This window comes from Sprattus sprattus, assembly GCF_963457725.1.
Source record: "Sprattus sprattus genome assembly, chromosome: 13".
NCBI classification, from domain to species: domain Eukaryota; kingdom Metazoa; phylum Chordata; class Actinopteri; order Clupeiformes; family Clupeidae; genus Sprattus; species Sprattus sprattus.
In genome coordinates this window covers 12,389,020-12,408,788 of record NC_137911.1, presented here as the reverse complement: position 1 = coordinate 12,408,788, position 19,769 = coordinate 12,389,020, and the positions used below count along the sequence as shown (strand labels likewise).

Genomic DNA, 19,769 nt, shown 5'->3' with positions numbered 1-19,769 from the left:
ACATCTATCCGTACCATTATGTATTATCTGCTTTTTGTGTTTTATTTCAAATTAGCAAGGTATCTACCAAAAAGGCATGTAAAGACACCATTAACTGTTGGGTTGGCAGAACTTGGCACTGATGAAAGCTTGCTAGCGTGCTGGTGTCTTTTGGCAATACTGTTGGTAATGGCGTGGATAAGTCCCTTACCACCGAACTACATATTGTGAAGCGTGGGCAGCTCGTGTACGTCTGTCCTTCACATGAATCATCGAGATGACTATAAACTAGTTGTCTATAAAAACCTACCTCAGAAAAGTGGTTTTGAATTCATCATATAAATAACTATAGCCCCTAACCAGTTTCTGTTTTCTGCCTTTCTGTCTCTTTCTCTCTGTATAGGTAATACACCGGTGGGTGCCTTGCAGCCGTGAACCGGCCACTCGCTCCCACATGGACAGGGCCATCCTGCTGGTTCAGGTGGATGATAAACTGATCCCCATTATAGAGATGGGGGTCATCGAACTGGGTGCCGAGGTCTGACCCTGACAAAGGGCAAAGTTCAAAAGGGATCCTCCCCTTCCAACCCCACAAACCCTTTCAATAGTCCCCATAGTGGGACAGGACGCCAGGGAAGAGTTCAAGTAGAGGCAGATCATGCACACACACTCACATGCGTAAACACACAGACAGAAACCTGCCTTCTTGCGTGTGTCACACCAATATGCTGCATGAGGGATTGTCTCCCATCAGAACTTTCCTTAAGTTGAACTTTGCTGGGTTTAATTTTTTCTATGCATTGGATTATGATTATGGCGACGATGTTGACGTCAGTGACACTCAAAGATTCATGCCTTCACACACACATACAAACACATACATATACATACATACATGCACATATTTACACATACATACATAAGCACATGCACAATATGCACAAACTGTTCATACCCGAGCACAACTCAAAGATCTGGAACTGGGACACACTCACAAGGGACGCATCCACAAAGCAGACGTACACAAACACATGCATACACACAAAGACTTTATCAGTTGTGGTTTAGAATGGGCAAACCTTCGAGAGTTATACAAGATGTAAGTGTTTGTTTGTTTGTTTGTTTTTGTATCATTTTTCAAAAAAACCTTTTGCCAAAAAAAAAAAGCCTGGTTCCCAAAGCCTGGCGTTCGCCACGTGTGTGAGGCATGTGAAGCTTCTGCTGCCAAGAGAGGAGACTGACGGCCCTTAGCCAATCAGACCACTGAACAGGTGACAGCCTATCGGGATGTATGGCCTGTAGCCAAACACAGAACAAGCTATGGCCAATCAGGATACTGACAGCCTTCAACCAATCAGAACACTGAAGTGGCTATGGGAACCCTGGAACTAAAAGGCCCATAGCCAATCAGCCAACCAGGTACAGCCCCTTCAGTGCTCTGATACCCCCTATTCCACCAACGCTAACTTTGGATTCATTTGAAGGCCAGTAGCCAGTCAGGAAACTGAGAGACTACACACGTCGAGCCTGAGCAGAAGTCGCTCTTGGCCTGACGAGCTACAGCCAACTAAGTCACCAAAGAGCTGTAGCCAATCAGAGGCTCAGGATCAGTAGGTGCTGTACTCTATTGTTTTTCCACTACACCCCCTGGTCTAAGTCCACTCCTGGAACATGTTGCCCTGCACATCACCCTTCTATTATAGAGCTCATTTAAGAATGAGTTATATGAGGTTTTTATGATGCACAGTGAAGGCCCGGATTCTGCCAAGACTAGAACGGATTTGGGCAGATCTGCACCAGGGCCCACTGCAGTATGGGGGCCGCTCATACTCGTGTTCATGTGTGTTTATGCAGTGTTATGTAGGTGGGTAGGGTCACTGAGGACACAGCACATAGCTCAGCTGGTTTGAGGTGTTCAACAATGCAATGCAGCCGGTTTAGTGGTTTAGGACTAGTCAACCTCAGATGGCAGACATCCCAGGTAGTGTAGCATAAGTAACCACATAAGTAACCACATGACTGCGTGACAGGGCAAAGTACCAGGAGTGACTTCAGACCAGGTCAACTACTTCAGTGATTTTTATGGTCATTCCGTTTACGGGGAGATTTTTTTTCCCATCGTCGTCTTTTCCATTTATTTACAGTTTATGAAACAGCACATAGATTCAAAGAAAAAAAGGCTTGCACTATAGTTTTTTTTGTTTGTTTGTTTTTCATTGATTTACAGTAATGCACTACAATCTTGAAGATATATCAAGCTATTTATTACTCACGATCTTGAATTGTCATGGTAACCGTTGCCTTGGGAATGAGAAATGCAATCATCATTCTGCTCATCAGCCATTTTTGTTTTTGTTTTATCCTTCTGCATTTTTCTTTAACTTGAAAGAAAAAAGTTTTTACCATATATAGTTATATAAATATATGAATATATATTATATGTGATTGTAAAAAAAAAAAAAAGGATTTTGTTTTGAATATTTATTACTGTGAACATTGTATTTACATTTTGTTACAACTTCAGTTATGGGACAAGCAAAGGTATATAGTTAAATGTATCAAGGACCATCGGTTTGAAACAGAAGGCCGAATTTTTTGATGGACTGTTCCCTTATTTAACTTAATTATTTTATAAGAGGGATAAATAAAGGGTGTTTGATTTAACCCTGCTCTTGGTTGTCTTTGTGACATGATGGGGATTAACTTGTTATATGTAACAGAGTTATGTAATGAAATTACAGAATATATGTAAATGTGATCTGTTACAGTTACCACGGAAAGGAATTTTTTAAATTAAATTACAGGTACTAATCAAAATTATATTGATTTCAAAGGGATACGAGCCGAAAATATTATTTTCTATAAAAAGCTTTAACATTTTTATATGAAGCATTTAACATTAATTCGGCCTCTACACAGGCTCCGCCTCTCGTCTGCCAATTAAAAAGTAATCAAATGTAATAAGTGACTTTATAGATGAAAATATTGCGTTGTGCAGTCCGGCATTAACAATTGGTATTGCATTCCAAATTCCAAATATTTAATTTGAGAATACAGACCGTGGTTTCCCACCCTGCCCCTCCTCCCCAGACTCAAAGCTCAAGCGGGTTACCAGGTAGACACTACATGATGGAGCGCAAGACAAGCTCAACATTAAACTGGGACAAGAGCAACCGACAACGAGTCCTACAATATGATTTGATCAGGTAATTGACATACGTTTGCAGTGTTTCTATTGTTTGCACATTATAAACCAGCTCATGATTTTTCTTATACCATAGATGTATGGTTGGCTAGGGTCGTTAGCAAAGCTAAGCCTGTTATCCTGAAAAACAAGCCCACTGCTCCGAAAATAGGTTACACGCTGGAGTTGGAATTACTTCTTTCCAGTCCCCGATAATGATAATAACATATTGGTCAGTTGAACAGATAATGTCAAAACCATCTCACATATATTTTTGGAGTATAGCCGACTGTTCTTGCTTGTTGCAGCTCCATACTGATCTCCATTATGATGTACCCCTTTACCAGTGTCAAGTGAAGCCAGGTACGGCTAGTCAGGTGCCGCTGAGGCAGAGGGCGAAAAGGATGCGCTGGAGAGAGAGGAGGAGATGGTGCAGGTCCTAGTGGTTCTAAAGGCAGATGATTCAGACTAAAGCAGTGGTTCCCAAACTTTTTCCCAAATCTCCAGCTATGTCTCCCCGCGTACCCCCTGAACCACTTTGCGTACCCTACGCGTACCCCAGTTTGGGAACCGAGGGACTAGAGGAAGCAAGAAGAGAGAGTGTAGGTCCAGCAGCATACCTGTCAAGTTAACATGACTGAAATCCGTGAGCCATCCCGACCAACCACAGATACACCACACATGCAACCATTTTGTTATTATGCGAGGCATTTCGATATGTTGTTAAGTGATGTTGGATATTGAAACTTCGTTTACCATAGTAGCCTAAAACTGCTACACACAGACATAGTGATGGAAGCTGGCAGTTGTCTGTTTTTTTTGTGTTAAAATACTGTAATATCCCACCAAGAGTCAGAGTCTTATTAACTCGTTTATTAACCAAGTTCACAGGAGCATTCAAATACCGTGGCTCACGTCTCTTAGAACTCACTCAAACTCCTTAACTTCTAACCCCCGTAGCCTAGCAACCCGGGGGGTCTCGCCCCCCCCCCCCCCCCCCCTCGCTAGGCTGCCATATGTGAGCGTGCCCGGGGTTAAACATAGCGCGGGCACACCACGATTGACAGCCGGTCGCTACATTACCCCCCCACATCAAAGTTCCTCGACCCCGAGGAAACATCAAATACACAACACTTAAACTTAAACAAAGTCACTCAGGTGGGCCGGCGGCCTCGTCTGCCTCCGGGGCCGTGCTGCACAGCAGTATCAGGCGATGGGGGGAGTGGCACTCGGAAGGGGGGCACTGGGGAGTGGGGTGTGGTGGGAGTGTCTGGGTGTTCATCTGTGTGCCCGGTCGTGGGGGTGTGTAGGGCCAGCGGTGTGAGTACCGGGAGAGTAGTGTCTGGGTGGGGGCTGTTGGGGGGGGGGGGTCTGTGAGTGCCTGTGAGGGAGCTGGGGGTTAGCATCTCCGTGGTAGGGGGCCAACCTGTCTCTGTGTATGGACACTCGTCTGCCACGTGGAGGCAGCTGTACTCTGTACCAACTCTCCTAGTCGTTCCAGCACTCTACAGGGCCCCACCCAGTCACTGTCCAGCTTATGGCAACGACCTTTTTTCCTCTGTGGGCTATAGACCCAAACCAGCTCTCCCGGCTCCATGTGGCGGCCCTTGTAGTGTAGATTGTAGTTTCTACGTTGTCTCACCCCTGCGCTCTGCAGCTGCACACGTGCAAAGTCATGGGCTGTCTCTATGCGGTCCTGCAGTCTCCTGGCATATTCTCGTCCTGGGGGCACAGCTGGGGTATCAGGAGGGAGGCCAAAGGCCATTGCTGGTGGGGTGCGGAGCTCTCTGCCCAGCATGAGCAGGGCTGGCGTACAAGCCGTAGATTCTTGGACGGCGGACCGGCAGGCCATCTGCACAAGCGGGGGGCGCTTGTCCCAGTCGCGTTGATGTTTGGCGGTGATGATGGCCAGCTGCTGGATCAGGGTCCTGTTAAAGCGCTCTACTAAGCCATCGCTCTGCGGGTGCAGTGGGGTAGTGCGAGTTTTGTGTATGCCAATTCTATGACACAGGTTGGCGAACACTCGTGACTCAAAGTTTAAAAGGCCTGTTCATTCAGCACTTTGAATCTGATCTGGATCCCTGTAAACTTCCTGTTAAACCTTGTAGGCCTACTTACCTGTAAAACCGGTTTTAACTGTCAGGAAACTGTAGGCTCTTATGCCCATAAAATGTCATGCGGTAGGCATATCTGTTACTCCACTGTTCAACTTCTGTGGATGTGTGCAGGTTTTGCTGAGTAGCCAGGTGCTGTAAACAAAAAAACAGGTGCAACCAGAAACAGGTCACGAGACACCAGCAGCGAAAGTTGAGTTTTCCTGGCTTCCTGAGACTTGTCACAGATATGGACTACTTTGTGGGATTCCAATCGGTTTTGTTTAATTGTGTGTTCATTCATAGTCTGTGTTTAATTATATATTATTTATCGATTTTCAAAACAGGAAGTCGGAAATAACCTTGAATCAAAAAAATGAACGGTCCCATGTTTGGGAAATGTGAAAATTCCGCTGAGTAAACAATGATGTTATTTTCAGTAAATGATGATGATGTACTAAATGCAAGAGGTCTGCACCTTGACACTTGACATAAATAGGCCCGTTTAAAAACGCACTGATTTCTTCTGCAGTTTTTTTTTACCCCTCCTTTAGAGACCAAAAGCACATGACTAAACCATCATGTGCCTTGAGTCACCCTGTGCTCGAAACCAATACGATTGGCTGCCCGGAAATCTACGCCATGACCCCCCCTGCCTGAGTTCTCTATTAAAAACAGGGTTGCGCAGTAAACGAAAGTACACTGAAAATATATAGGAAGCAAAACAGGTAAATATAAGAAATAATTCGAGGTGTTTGTTTTCAATGCCGAAAAACATTTAAATTTGTGTTCGCGATTTTGATTGGGGGTTGGCGAACTCGGTTGTTTACATGTCGCGTTAACATCACTGTGCTGTCCAACAGCATTACCCGATGCTTGTCTAGAACAAGCTAGCATTAGCACATCGACATTGTAGTTGTTATTTTCGTATGACTGTTTGTGCCTGCTATGCTGTAGGCCTAGATAGAAACTAACAAGTATTTACCTCCAGAATACACCGATGCTGACTTGTCACGTTAATAAAGAGGTTCTGGCGATAAGATTTGGCTAGCCTCAGCCTTGCCTCGTTTGTACGGAGCGTAATTTGAGACCTCTGTGTTTGTGTAATGTAATTCCACTAACCTCACTTAGCTTATTGGATACACGTTGTCAAGGTGTTGTTTCAAACACACGTTACACACTGAAAGATTCACAATTCCTTATCATTTTAGCAGTCTACTCAGGTCTGACTTCCCTTACAGCTTTCATTTGTTTTGTTCACATGGATGTGATCTACAATCTCAGACCAGTGAATGAAAATGTTCAGTACATAAATCTGTCTGCCAGTTCAAGGGAAAAATACTTTGCACCCTTTAAGATGACTATGGCGTTTCACTGTCATAACAAACTTTGCTGCATGAGTCTGTTTCACCATTCATTAATGTTTTTTCCTCTTCTGCCAGTTGATGTGGTTGAACTCTGGAGAGCATTACAAAGATGTTTACCCAGACCTTGGTCCTGCTGGGCATCAGCCTGGCCCTCACGGTCACAGCGTTGCCCATGCCCAAAGCTGAGGACGGGAAAAACTGGGTGGTGATTGTGGCAGGCTCCAACGGCTGGTACAACTACAGACACCAGGTGAGACCTGGAGAGAATACAGACGAGACCGAGGGAACGTGCTTATGAGGAAATGCTCATCTAATGTCCGCTGGTATTTTGTCTAAAGCAATAGCGTAATTTAATGGAAACACACACACATTCACATTATAAACAAACTATGTTGATATCTGCCATGGTTGTATTGATACCCTTTATGTAAATAATACAGAATTCTGGGTCGTTTAGAGATGTACCCAGTTGGACTTGTTCGCATCCTTCAGAGATAGTACCTCAGTGAAATGAACCATTCCAGCATAAATTGAGGCTCTAGACACCTTGCCACCTCATAATTACCAGGAAGTTTAGCTACAGTTTACAGCCAAACGCCAATTGCACAGTACCAGAGACATTAGGCAATAGGCACTAATAGACAAAAGTTTTCAGAACCAGGGAAAGTGATCCTGGGGGTGGGTTGGTTTCAGTCTTGAGCGTATGAATGTTGTATTTGTTCCTGTTCGGCCTTTGGTTTTGTCTTTGGAAATATGTTCCTTTTATTAATGTGAGTTATTGTTTCGCTAAAGGTCGTAGATGCCTGTGTCTGTGTTGGGAGGATGGCTGCCGGTTTCTTAGGTTCCCTCTGCTGTGAATGGTCAGCAAATGGTGGCTTAGAGCAATCCAGCTTATCCTTCTTGTGGTCATGCTGTATTCTGCTTTCTATCATGTTTGGCGACCAGCAACTTTACCCGCTATTGAAGTGTCTAGATAAAAGCCCAGCTGGGAAATTAGTTGGCTGGGAGATTTTCTGTGGTGTTGAAGGGGGTGGTGATCGTAATGACACTCCTTTAGTATGCTCTTAAAAGAGCTAGATGAATTTCAACCACAACCCTTAGCAATGCTGTTGATTGTGCTCTCTAGTGTGACATTGTATTGTATTGTATTTTACAGCTACACAGACTGTGCATGTATGTGTATGGGGGAGTGTGTCTGTGTGTGCACATTCCCAAACATAGATGGGTGCCTGGCATTGTGTCTGCCTGTGTGTTTACGTTTGGCCGTGTGTACAGCATTTGCTAACTGTGTGTTTGTGTGTGTGTTCACAGGCTGATGCATGCCATGCCTATCAGATAGTCCACAAGAACGGGATCCCTGATGAGCAGATTGTCGTGATGATGTACGACGACCTGGCTGAGAATGAGGAGTAAGTTTCATGAACACACACAAACACGCAATTAAGTCTGTGCACACACACACACACACAAACACACACACACACACACAGGAAGCAGATACTTAGTTTGTAAGCATGTCAGAACAAAGAGCAGACCTCATAGATAAGAGCTTTGTGCTGTGTTTTGGGAGGTCTGTGTGTAGCACCAACAAGGCCAACAGCAGAGGCTCCTTCACAGAAAGAGAAGGCACTAACTCTGCAGTCACAAGAAGCCAATTTAATTTCCTCAGTCGGCATTCAGAATGAAAGACACACACACACACACGCACTCACACACACTGCAAATGTTATAAGGTGACCATAAGAACTTACCCTTAAATGTAAAAGTTATGAAATGAACAAGTGCTCAGCAGATCAATTGCACAGTGTGCACCAGAAACATTGTCACTTTCAATTGTTTTCAAATAAGAAGTTATTGTGGTTCACCCATTTTGAGCCTCAGGGAGGGGGAGGGTGGTTAAGTAAGGAGGTAAAACCTCACCAAACCAACATCAAACTCAGGTAAAAGTGAAGGTTGATAACGGTGATGTTAAGGTGATTGTGTGTCATATTACTGTAAATATTGTGTGTGTTCATGGAGTCAGATTAACATTGTCACTGTAACTTTCACATTAATGATTCATTCCTATCAGCTACATTACTTTTAGCTGAGAGATTACTCTGGTCCAAAGTCCAAAAAAGAGAGTGTGTGTGTGTGTGTGTTTGTCTGTTTGAAAGCACACGTACCAGAGACATTTACTGAAGTTATTTTGATGAAGATGGCAGGATTGTGATTCCAATAGTATAGACACACACAGACTGTCATGTTAAGGCTGTTTTTTCCACATAAACTTACTGAAGTGCATAGTTCCTGGCATGTGTCATTTTTGGTGTATCCTAATCAACGGATCCCTTATTTCTCTCTCTTCCTGTCTGTCTCTTCTCTCTCTCTCTCTCTCTCTTTCTCTCTCTCTCTTTCTGTCTGTCTGTCTGTCTGTCTGTCTTTAGGAACCCAACCAAAGGAGTCGTCATCAACAGGCCAAATGGCACTGATGTGTATAAAGGGGTTGTGAAGGACTATGTAGCTGATGTGAGTATTAAACCTTCAAACACACTGTTAAACATGTCTAGCAGGGAGCTGAGTGTTTTCTTCCTGCGCTCAATGCTATTGATACACACTCATGTATATCTCACAGGTTTTGCAGTAGTGGTGATGTCTGTAACTGTTTGTATGTATATGTGTCTGTCTGCCTCTGTATTTATGCCTGTATTCGTGTGTCGTAACCATGTGTACGTGTGTGTGTGTGTGTGTGTGTGTGTGTGTGTGTGTGTGTGTGTGTGTGTGTGTGTGTGTGTGTGTCTCTGCCTGTCTGTACTTATGTCTGTTTTGTGTGTGTGCATGCAGGAAGTGACTCCAGAGAATTTCCTGGCAGTGCTGAAGGGCGACTCCGCTAGTGTGAAAGGAGGATCTGGGAAAGTGCTGAAGAGGCAAGTCCTGAGGGATGGGGATGGGAGTGACGGGGTGGTAGGGCGGATTAGGAGAGAGGGAGAGGGAGAACTGGCACATATCAAGAGGCCTCTCTTGGACAGGGGCCAGACACACCCTTTACAAGCTAGTGTTAATGACTTAACTGACTGCTCTGTCAATGTTTATGAAAATCACATCTCTGCATCTCAAGGCTTTGGTCCAAAAATGGTTAGAAGCATAAACAGAATTGAATGATTACATGCATAGTTTAATTAATTGTGTGCAAATTACCCAGTGTGTATGTAATGTGACTGATTTGCTAATAATGAATGTGTGTGTGTGTGTGTGTGTGTGTGTGTGTGTGTGGTGTTTTTGTTTGGCAGTGGGCCAAATGATCATGTGTTTGTGTACTTCACCGATCACGGTGCACCTGGCCTCCTGGCGTTCCCTGATGATGACGTAAGCCCTTTTTCCCCTTCCTGAATCCTGTCACCTGATGTTCACATAGACAGACAATACATTTTAACTGTGCACCTAACTTGACCCATATATGCCCTCCAATAAACACCCTTGTAACATATCTGTAAAACCTAAATTATTATTTTACAAAACAAGTGATGCATAAGTATTGTACTTCAGAAAACTATAGCAGCAAAATTTTAGGTAGCGTTTGGAGCTTTGTCCCTTTTGTCACCCTGTTGTTGTTAAAATATATGTCTTGTTGTAATTTGTGTGTGGGGTGTGTGTGTGTGTGTTCTTTCTTAACACAGCTTCATGTGAAGGACCTCATGGATGCCCTCCACTACATGCATGACAACAAAATGTACAAGAAGGTGAGTCTGCCATTGTGTATGTTTATGTGTCTCTTCTCCGGGACTTGGTGCAGTCTGGGTAACAGTGTAACAATCAGTGTGATGAGATGGAGTAGTCTTTTCATAATTCTCTCTCTCTCCCGCTGTCTCCATTCACACACGCACACAGATGGTATTCTACATCGAGGCATGCGAGTCTGGGTCCATGATGAAACCCCTGCCCACAGATATTGATGGTGAGTGACGCCCAGATGACACGGATAAGTAAATATTTTAAGGTAGTTGATCAGTAATAACCCATGTGTCCAAGTTCACTGTGTCCACATTCAGACTGAGGTCACAGTAATATGGTGAGGTGGACATTTAGTCATATGCACATACACACACACACACACACTAACCCACACATGAATTTTGCCATGCAATCACAAGTTACATAGTGTATAATTTGCTGGCTTCAGCAGCCTTTGATGTTAACATCAGCGTAGGACACTGTCTTCCCTCTAATAAAACACTGGTCAGGTGATAAGTTGGAGTAGTCATGTGATCTGTGGGCGGCGTCATGTGACTGAAGCGGACAGTTCTTAGAACCTGCTGAGTTGGCAACTTTCAACACAAAAACAGGACATGACTATGTCTAGTCACTGTACATGTGGAAATTGCCGATAATAGAGATAGAGGCTCTCTGTTCCACCCGAAAACCTACTCATACTTCCAAAAGTGCTTGTCTGCTATTCTCATACCTTTCAATTGTATTCAATTCAATCTGCTCTTCATCATTTTATGTAATTCAAGTAGAAAGCTTAAGCAGAGCTTGGGTGGATGTGGCTGTGTGCTGGAACTATAATAATAAATAATAATAATTCATTTTATTTGTAGTGCACTCTACATTCAAGCAGAATCTCAGAGTGCTACATAGTTAAAAACAGCTCATACAAAAACTGTATGACAGAAATGACCGTGTGACTGGTGTGAGTGTAGAGAATATGGCAGTGATTGTGTGGTTGGCATAACCCAGAGTCCTCTCTCCACTTTCAGTCTACGCCACCACCGCTGCTAACACCCACGAGTCCTCCTACGCCTGTTACTACGACGAAGCCCGCGACACCTACCTGGGTGACTGGTACAGCGTCAACTGGTTGGAGGATTCTGATGTGGTGAGTTCGAATCACACATACTGACCTCTGAGAAGTGTACTGTATATTAGATACATACATTTGTTTACATCAGCATGTATCAAATCCATTACCTTGGTGTCATTAGGTCTTTGATATATGTGTGTGTGTGTCTGTCTGTCTGTCTGTCTGTCTGTCTGTTGCTAGTTAGTTTGGATGCTCGAGTGTGACCTTTGACCTGTGTCTCTTAAACAGGAGGACCTGAACAAGGAGACTCTACTGAAGCAGTTCAAGATTGTCAAGGGCGAAACCAACACTAGTCATGTCATGCAGTATGGAGACAAGGTGTGTGTGTGTGTGTGTGTGTGTGGTGTGTGTGGTGTGTGTGTGTGTGTGTGTCAATGTGTCTTTCTGTATTTTTGACCATGTAAACATTCAGCTACCTTCTGTGGCATGTCCACACACACACACACACACATATCCCACACACACATCCCACACACACCTCAAAATACCTCTCTGTGTGATTGTGTGAACTTACCATTGCACATGTGTTGATCAATGCACATTAATCATAACCTTTGTAATTCGTTGCAGCTGTGTGCTCGTGTGCAGAGGTTCGGTCATCCTTGTTTGTTTTGGTTGCCGACCAACAGAGTGTTACTGAGACAGCTTTGACGTGTCTCATTTCCTGCGTATCCAAAAGCCTCAATCCCTTCTTTCTCCCTCCCTCCCTCTCAGACGATTTCTCGCATGCCGGTGATGAAGTTCCAGGGCAACTCAAAGAGCAACGCCTCCTCTGCTCGCCCCACCTCCCTGCCTGTGGTGCAGGAGCGTGACCTCACCCCCAGCCCCGACGTACCATTGGCCATCCTCAAGAGGAAGCTCATGAAGACCAATGACATTGCTGTCGCACAAGGATACCTGAAGGAGATCACCACACACCTCAAGGTTCACACTCTTTGTCTTATTTCTCTGTGTACCTCATATGTGCTGGATCTCCTGCTCTCACAGTGAAAGTCGTGCATTAATCATCCTCTACTCTTGCACATATATGTATTTATCAATTAGTATAGTAGCATTGACTGTATGAAAGTATGGCAGTCTTTTGTGTGTGTGTGTGTGTGTGTCCTCTCAGCGTGTTTGTATGTCAGTGGAATGTTATTTTGAAGTTAAGGCACTTTACTTCCAAGGGTGTTGTTAGGTGAAAATTCACCCTAGTTACCTCAGGACTCCAGCGCCGCATACAAGTATATTTATTAGACAAACAACAACAATTGCAATCGGGCTCCCCTCCCAGCACAAGGCTGAAAGTGAAGCAATGATAAACACATCGCACTAGGTTTATATAGACAGAAGTTTAGCGTTCAGCAGGGAAAACCACGTGGTGGATTTCTGACGTCCAACGCACGGATGAAAGGTTTGCACAAGATTGGAAGAAGCACAGTTCGACCCTTCTTATCGCCTCTGGTCTAAACATGCTCTTGTATGTATGCAGACTAAGCGGCACCTATTAATCAAAGTAACACACACACACAGACATGTAAAAGCTATATTCCTGCTTTCATAAGCACATGATTCATACAAGGAATATATTAATACAAGGCACTTGATTCATATATTCTAAAGTCATTAACAGTGCTTGGAAATGATCTCTATTAGGTGTTGTGTAACTTGCTTGTAGAGAGCTAACAGTCCGTGTTTAACTGGTGTGTGTGTGTGTGTGTGTGTGTGTGTGTGTGTGTGTGTGTTTAGACGCGGGAGCTGCTGGCTGAGACCATGCATAAGGTAGTCCAGAAGGTGATGGGCAACAGTGGTCAGGCCGAGAAGCTGCTGAACGACCGGATGGAGCTTACGCAGCACAGGTGCTACAAGATGGCCGTCACACACTACAAAACCCGCTGCTTCAACTGGCACTCCGGCCCTCAGGTACACCAGCAGAAACACACTCCTCTATCCACCAGTACAGCCTCTTCCCTTTCTCCCGGGGGGGCGGGCAACTTATTTCACATTTCTATGTCTTTATTGTTTATTTGTTTAATTTCTTATTTGTATTCTTTTTGTTCGTTTATTTTGCTCTGTTTATCTAACACCAAAGACTTAGGTATGAGGACATGAAAGTGGTTGCTTAAAATTTGAACGATATAACTGTGCATAGACAATATAGCCTTCTTACAAATTATCACTAAGAAAACATTTTCACCTTTGACTACACTTCCCTTTCGGTTAGGTTGTCACACTCTAATGTTCCCTACCTACCCAAAAGCTAAACCACACAGAATCACCCATGACCGTTAAAAGGCAAGAAGACTGTCTTATGAAGCCCTACTTCCTCTGTTGGAGTATATTAGACTGTATGGTGCTTGTACTGGACAGTCTGACAGTCACAAGTGACAACAGAGATGGTTTCGACCAGAGCCATCTGTTTAGGGTTTCTGTTCCCTAATGCTGACTTACGTGAGGGGAAACCACTATCTGACTAAGATCCTTACAACCACACGCACACACACATACGCAGTTGCATATTCCTATACAAGACTAGACACAATGGACCTCATTCTCAAACAATTTCTTGAGTGTCTTCTTAAATATTTTCTTACAAACTTCGCAAGACCAACCCTAAGAAAGATTGCGTGCCGGATTCCTGAACGTGTAGAAATGTGCTGTGCACTGATTCTTTAATTGAACGTGTGTTCTCGTACACCTGAATTTGCATACATAAACGTCCCACCAGTTCCTTATAAGGGCATGCAACCATAGGGCCGCGTACACACAGAATTCACAGACAACGCTAAAGCAACTTGAGACAAAATCATGTCAAAGCGGAAAGACTTCAATGGTGTAGAGGTGGAGGTACTGTTGCAGAATGTAAATGCGTCCATTCTATTCCACTATTTGTATCCACGCAAGTTTAGTGCTCATTTATGTATTCACTGCCATTTGCAGTGTTTGTATAGTGCTTTTATTTATTGTAGGACATCACAATGCCTCGTAGAATCATGATTATAAATGTGAAACGCAATTGTTAATACAACTAATATTCTCGTATTTTTTATTATTATTATTATTATTATTATTATTACTATTACTATTATAATTATTTAGATCCGAGGATATCTGTAGAATTAATGCAAACGCAATCACCAACGATTTCTCAAAACAAATTCAGCCCTTACGAACATGTCCATACTCCAATCTGGCCTATCTATGACTGCTTTTCCACGTTCTTAAATCCTGTTCTTAGCTAAGAACGAATCCCAGGAAATGTTAGAGGGTAATAATTATATGGCATGTGTTATTTCCCATCTAGAAAAACCCTAAAGATTTGACTGCATATGTGGGTGGTGTTTAGTAACAAACTGTAACTGTAAACAGTAACAACTTTGTGTGTGTGTGTGTGTTGCAGTATGAGTATGCACTGAGGCACCTCTATGCTCTGGTGAACCTGTGTGAAGCTGGACAGCCTGCAGAAAGGTAAGACCTTGAGTTCTGTTTATCTTTTCTGTTCATCACCAACGTTCCATTTTTCAGTTGTTTTCTCAGAACAGTCTTCCGTGCTGTTAGTTTTCTTATCTAGCTGCACCTGCAGTGGTCAGAGCAACAGACGAGTTGAATACTGCATGTGTGTGTGCCCACACAAAAACACAACACAAGAGAGGGCTAACACACACAAGCTGTCCTCACAAGGCAAACTAATAAGCCACATGGCCTCACTACAAAGGATAGACTTATGTAAAGAGCGGCTGATCACACACAACAGCAGAGTCACTCGGACTGGAGGGCTGATGGGAATAGCGTGTAAAAAAAAATATCAAGATACCTAATTGGTAAATCAGACTACACACACACACACACACACACACACACACACACACACACACACACAAACAAACACATATATACTGGTGAAGAAGTTGAAGGAACAGTAGTTGAAGGGCATGATCAGAATTTCTGATCTCTGAGCTTGTTGCACACACATCGTGAACTCCCAAATGTTTTCCTGACCAAAAGGGCAGGTTGACTGTTAAACTACAGCTCAAGCAGCCTTACAATTTCCTCGTTGTTTTCGTCTCTCTTTCGCTCTCAATGTGTAGATCAGGTTTGGGTTTTTTGCTCTTTTCTCTACATGAAGTTTCAGGATCCCAGTGGGTCATGTGCCATTGTTTGTTTTGATCGCTAGCCAAAAATGTTACTGTCCTTTCAGATGTTAGTTTGAGATGTTTCTCTCTTTTAATCTCTCTCTCCCTCCCTCCCTCTCCTTTTTGTACTTAGGATCATGTCAGTCATGGATGATGTTTGTTACTTCAGGATGTAATCGACTCTGGACCACACCTGCACACCCATCTGGCCTGCTGTCTGTTGGATAGCCTCCTCTTTGCACTTACCAATCAACTTTAAAAAGAATACACACAACTATTTTGCATTACACTGCAATCACATTATTTTAGGGTTTATTTTGTTTTTTTGTTTTTTTTTAACTTTGAGAATTGTATTGATGTTTTTATAATGAATTTTAAAATGTGGTTTTGACTATACATTTTAACAAGCACCTTTTACTCTGCCATTTTACGTTAAGGGTTGTGTAATGTTCTGCCTTTAGGAAATGTATTTTGTGTATATTCACTACTGGAGCCCAAAAATATTGATCCTCCATCTACATCGGGGGTTTACACTGAGCTGTCTCTTGCCATCAGGGACCTAGTATACGGATCTTATAAATTATAGAATATGGACCCAGTTTCTGTTCTGTGCGGAGGAATGTGGAGTATTTGTCCTCCAGGTCTTGACCCTTTGAGACTAGGAGGTAGTCAGTCTTACCATGTTTTTACACTGTGATCATTCACTAATCCATTTGATGTTCACTTGAACTCTGTGCTAGCTAGTTAATCCATCCAAAGACAGAGAGCGAATACTACCCTCTGGACCTGGACTGCCCAGCTGAAGGGGTGGTTGGCCAGATCTAACCACACTGGATCTCTGCTGCTGCCTCTTTGTCCACCTTTGCTTTCCTGAAATATGGCTTTCTGGTAGTAGACCATGCTTGCAGTGTTTGAATGATGATGATTGGATGAATATGCTACTATGAAGGCGGGGCGGGCTTTCGTTGGTTGACAATCTAAGTTTTTTTTTTTTTTTTTTTTTTTTTTTTCATTTTTCTCTCAAAAGAGGACAATCGAAGTTGGTAGCTGTTTAGTAATCACTTTATGTCTGGTGAAAAGCCAGGTTGACTTTGGCATCAAAGTAGTGCATGAATGTGCTGTTGTGGAGTTGAAGGGGTGAGCTATAGCAGTGTTGCTAGATGCATTCCTGTCATTTTGTCTGTGTAGACATGGCTGTAGCTTATGCCCCTGATCTGAGCTCTCTTCAAAACCTCAGTTTGCACTGTGGACAGACTACAGTCTCCTCATTTCTGAGGGGATGTTTGATCTGTGTGTGAATTATCAATAATAAATTCAAACCAAATTGACACGTTGTATATGTTTTTTTTTTTACATTTTATTTAACTTTTTGAGGATATACCAGTAGCATCCTTTGGTACTCACAGACCAACAACACAAAAATGTACAGACATGCAGGCTTGCAGGGAGTGTGTGTGTGGTATGCATTCCCTGGTCATTCCCTCCGTTTACAAATGCTAGTCTATCATATTACTTAAAGGGGCATGAGGTTAACAATGAACATGTCACATGTTCAGCATGTTAATAGAAGGGCAGAATGAAAAGAGATGCCACTGCCACACCAGCATTTAGATTTTGTCAATGTTTTTTTCCTCTTGTAGATATTTTTGCAAAACAAAGTAATTTCAAACAACATACAGTGTGACAAAGAACTGTGGATGACTGCATGGCTCTGTACTACCATCTAGTGGACTTAAGATATTTCTTGTTTCAAACCCAATATTAAAACTGCTTTACAACTGGAAAGGAGATGGATTATGCTGGTCCTATTATGAGATGCTATTGAGGGGAAAAAAAATCCAACAAATAGCTCCCAAAATAGAACTGTCCCAAAGTGATTGTGCAATGTCCATCTCCCTGCTATTCATGGAACCTCTCAGCCTTTTAGGACTTTCACATCCTCACTACTCTACAAAACAAGAAGCACTGGTAGGTACACACACAGTTTGTAACTGCCATATTTTATCACTCAACCCACATTATTGACACACACATTTTATGAAATTAGTAAATAAAGCAAAATACTGGCCATGAGGCACTTGTGGTATTTGTCATTATTATTAATAATAATAATAATAATAATAATAATAGTAATAATCTGACTCTTCATGTCCCTTTGACATGTACATCAAGGATGCATCAAGGACAAATCATTGGGGAGCCAGTGGCAGATGCATAAAGCACCAAAGGACATAAGATTCGACTCAATGATGTGCTGCCTGTCACAATTTCAGCAACATATTTTTCCACTCTCATTTCTGTGCCTTGCATCAAAGATGGACAGGGTTTTTTTCCTGTGTGAAAGATAGGTGGACGTGGGAAGCACTCTCCAGTGCTTTGTTTTAACCATTTCTGGCTGCTTTTTGAAGTGTGCTATGGGTCATTGTCCTGCTGGAAGACCAATGTCCTCTGATGGAGACCCAGCTTTCTGACACTGGGCCCTACACTGCGCCCAAAAATTATTTTGTAGTCCTCAGATTTCTTGATGCCAAGCACACAGTCAAGGCATCGTGTTCCAGAAGCAGCAAAGCAACCGCAAAACATCGGCCCACCTCCACCATGTTTGACTGTAGGGACCGTGTTCTTTTCTTTGAAGGCCTCATTTCGTTTTCTGTAAACTGCTTTACCAAAAAGCTCTACTTTGGTGTCATCTGGCTTTTTTATGTCTCTGTGTCAGCAGTGGGGACCTCCTGGTCTCCTACCATAGCATCCCATTTCATTCAAATGGTGACAGATTATATTTTCTCCATGCTCAGTGTAGTTTACACAGACACCCAGCACAAGGTTTGGGTCAACTTTTCTCCAATTTTACTCGTTTCTAGTGTGATTTCTATATTACCAGCAACTGTGACTTGCCACAGATGAGTTTAAATACAAAATAAAGGAGCATTTCATGGTTGAAATACAATTATTTCTAACAATTTTGAAAGGGTGCCAATAATTTTGTCCAGTCCACTTTTGGTGATTTGTGTGGAATCATGTCAGATTTGGCTTTTCTCTGCTGCTTATTTTATGTTGTTTCAATGCAAACAATAGATATCAACATGTGAATACCAAAACATTGGTAATTGCAACACTTTTCTGGTAGAATAAGTACATTCTCTGACAGAAGTGCAGCCAGGGGTGCCAATATTGTATTATTGTAAATTGTATTTTTCGGTCGTAGTTCCATACATTACCTACTGTGGGGTTCAAAACGGACACTTTTAAATTTCCTGGTGCAGAAAAAAGCTATGAGAATTAAAAGCCGATTATTATTAATTTAAGAAAGCACAAAATAATTGAATTCCTTACTGTATTCAGAGCATTATAGAGAGACTAGAGAGAGCCCTTGTGAATTTAGGGAAATGAGGTATGTTTAACAACAACAAAAAAAGTTGTAGTAAAAAAATGATCAACAAATCCTCAAGTTCACTTAGAGATAGAGTCTGGTATAGGTGAGCTTGGGGAAACACCGAAACAGGTGGACAGAGCCAGGCTATGGAAAATAGGGAACGAGTGTGGAAGAAAGATTTGTGACCCTGGGATGTCTACTGAACCAGATGTGAACCAAAGCAGTCTGATGAAAACATAATCGCAAGTGATAACATACTGGGAGTGCTCTTGTGGCCCTGATCTGAATTTCTGCACTTTGAGCCCCAGAAAGTGTCTGCCTTTCAGTTCTACCAAAACAAAAAACCTAATTCAGCAGTGACTGCACTCATTGTCTAGCTTCATCATTGTCATACCATGTAAGAGCACTTGATGAATGATAAGGATGGATTTCATCTGAAGCAAACCTAAAGGTTTTCTTGCTGAGGTAATGGGTTATAGTGTGTTAAGATAAGAACAATGGCCCTCATTCTCGACAGCAGTTGGGAAGGCTTTCGGAAGGATTTCAGAAGGAACTCCACTTCGGTGGATTTAGGAAAACATTTGCCATTCTCCATAGTTTTTTCTTCTGTGCTTTCTTCTGAATTTCAGACGACTTTCAGAACACGAAATAGCAGTCGTAACTCTGCAGGAATCTTCTCAAAAGGGATTCCACGGGCCATCTTGTGGTTATTTGAGGAATCGCGTTGAGGAATGACATTTGAAAAAACTCTGTGTTACTGTAAAAGGGTTAACGGTTGAATTTGTGAGAACCCGTTGGTGATTGCGTTCACGTCAACTCTA

General features: G+C 42.7%; 2 protein-coding genes across 4 annotated transcripts in view; both read left to right on the top strand.

Moving 5' to 3' along the window:
• Positions 1–2,643, top strand: part of pcnx1 (pecanex 1) — a 44,026-nt gene extending 41,383 nt beyond the window's left edge. For all 3 annotated transcript variants that reach the window (XM_080849945.1, XM_080849946.1, XM_080849944.1), the window contains one exon: positions 383–2,643. In XM_080849945.1, the coding sequence (XP_080706071.1) occupies positions 383–523 (141 nt within the window). In that variant the 3' untranslated portion in view covers positions 524–2,643. The remainder of the gene's footprint in view (positions 1–382) is intronic.
• Positions 2,644–5,870: 3,227 nt separating this feature from the next.
• On the top strand, positions 5,871–16,817 carry lgmn (legumain). The gene is made up of 14 exons (XM_080850008.1): positions 5,871–5,984; positions 6,699–6,873; positions 7,935–8,032; positions 9,050–9,131; positions 9,447–9,529; positions 9,893–9,968; positions 10,280–10,342; positions 10,491–10,557; positions 11,360–11,478; positions 11,692–11,781; positions 12,178–12,387; positions 13,192–13,365; positions 14,843–14,910; positions 15,709–16,817. The coding sequence occupies exons 2-14, from the start codon at positions 6,733–6,735 to the stop codon at positions 15,749–15,751; spliced, it is 1,314 nt and encodes a 437-aa protein (XP_080706134.1). The 5' UTR covers positions 5,871–5,984; positions 6,699–6,732; the 3' UTR covers positions 15,752–16,817.
• Positions 16,818–19,769: the final 2,952 nt, after the last annotated feature.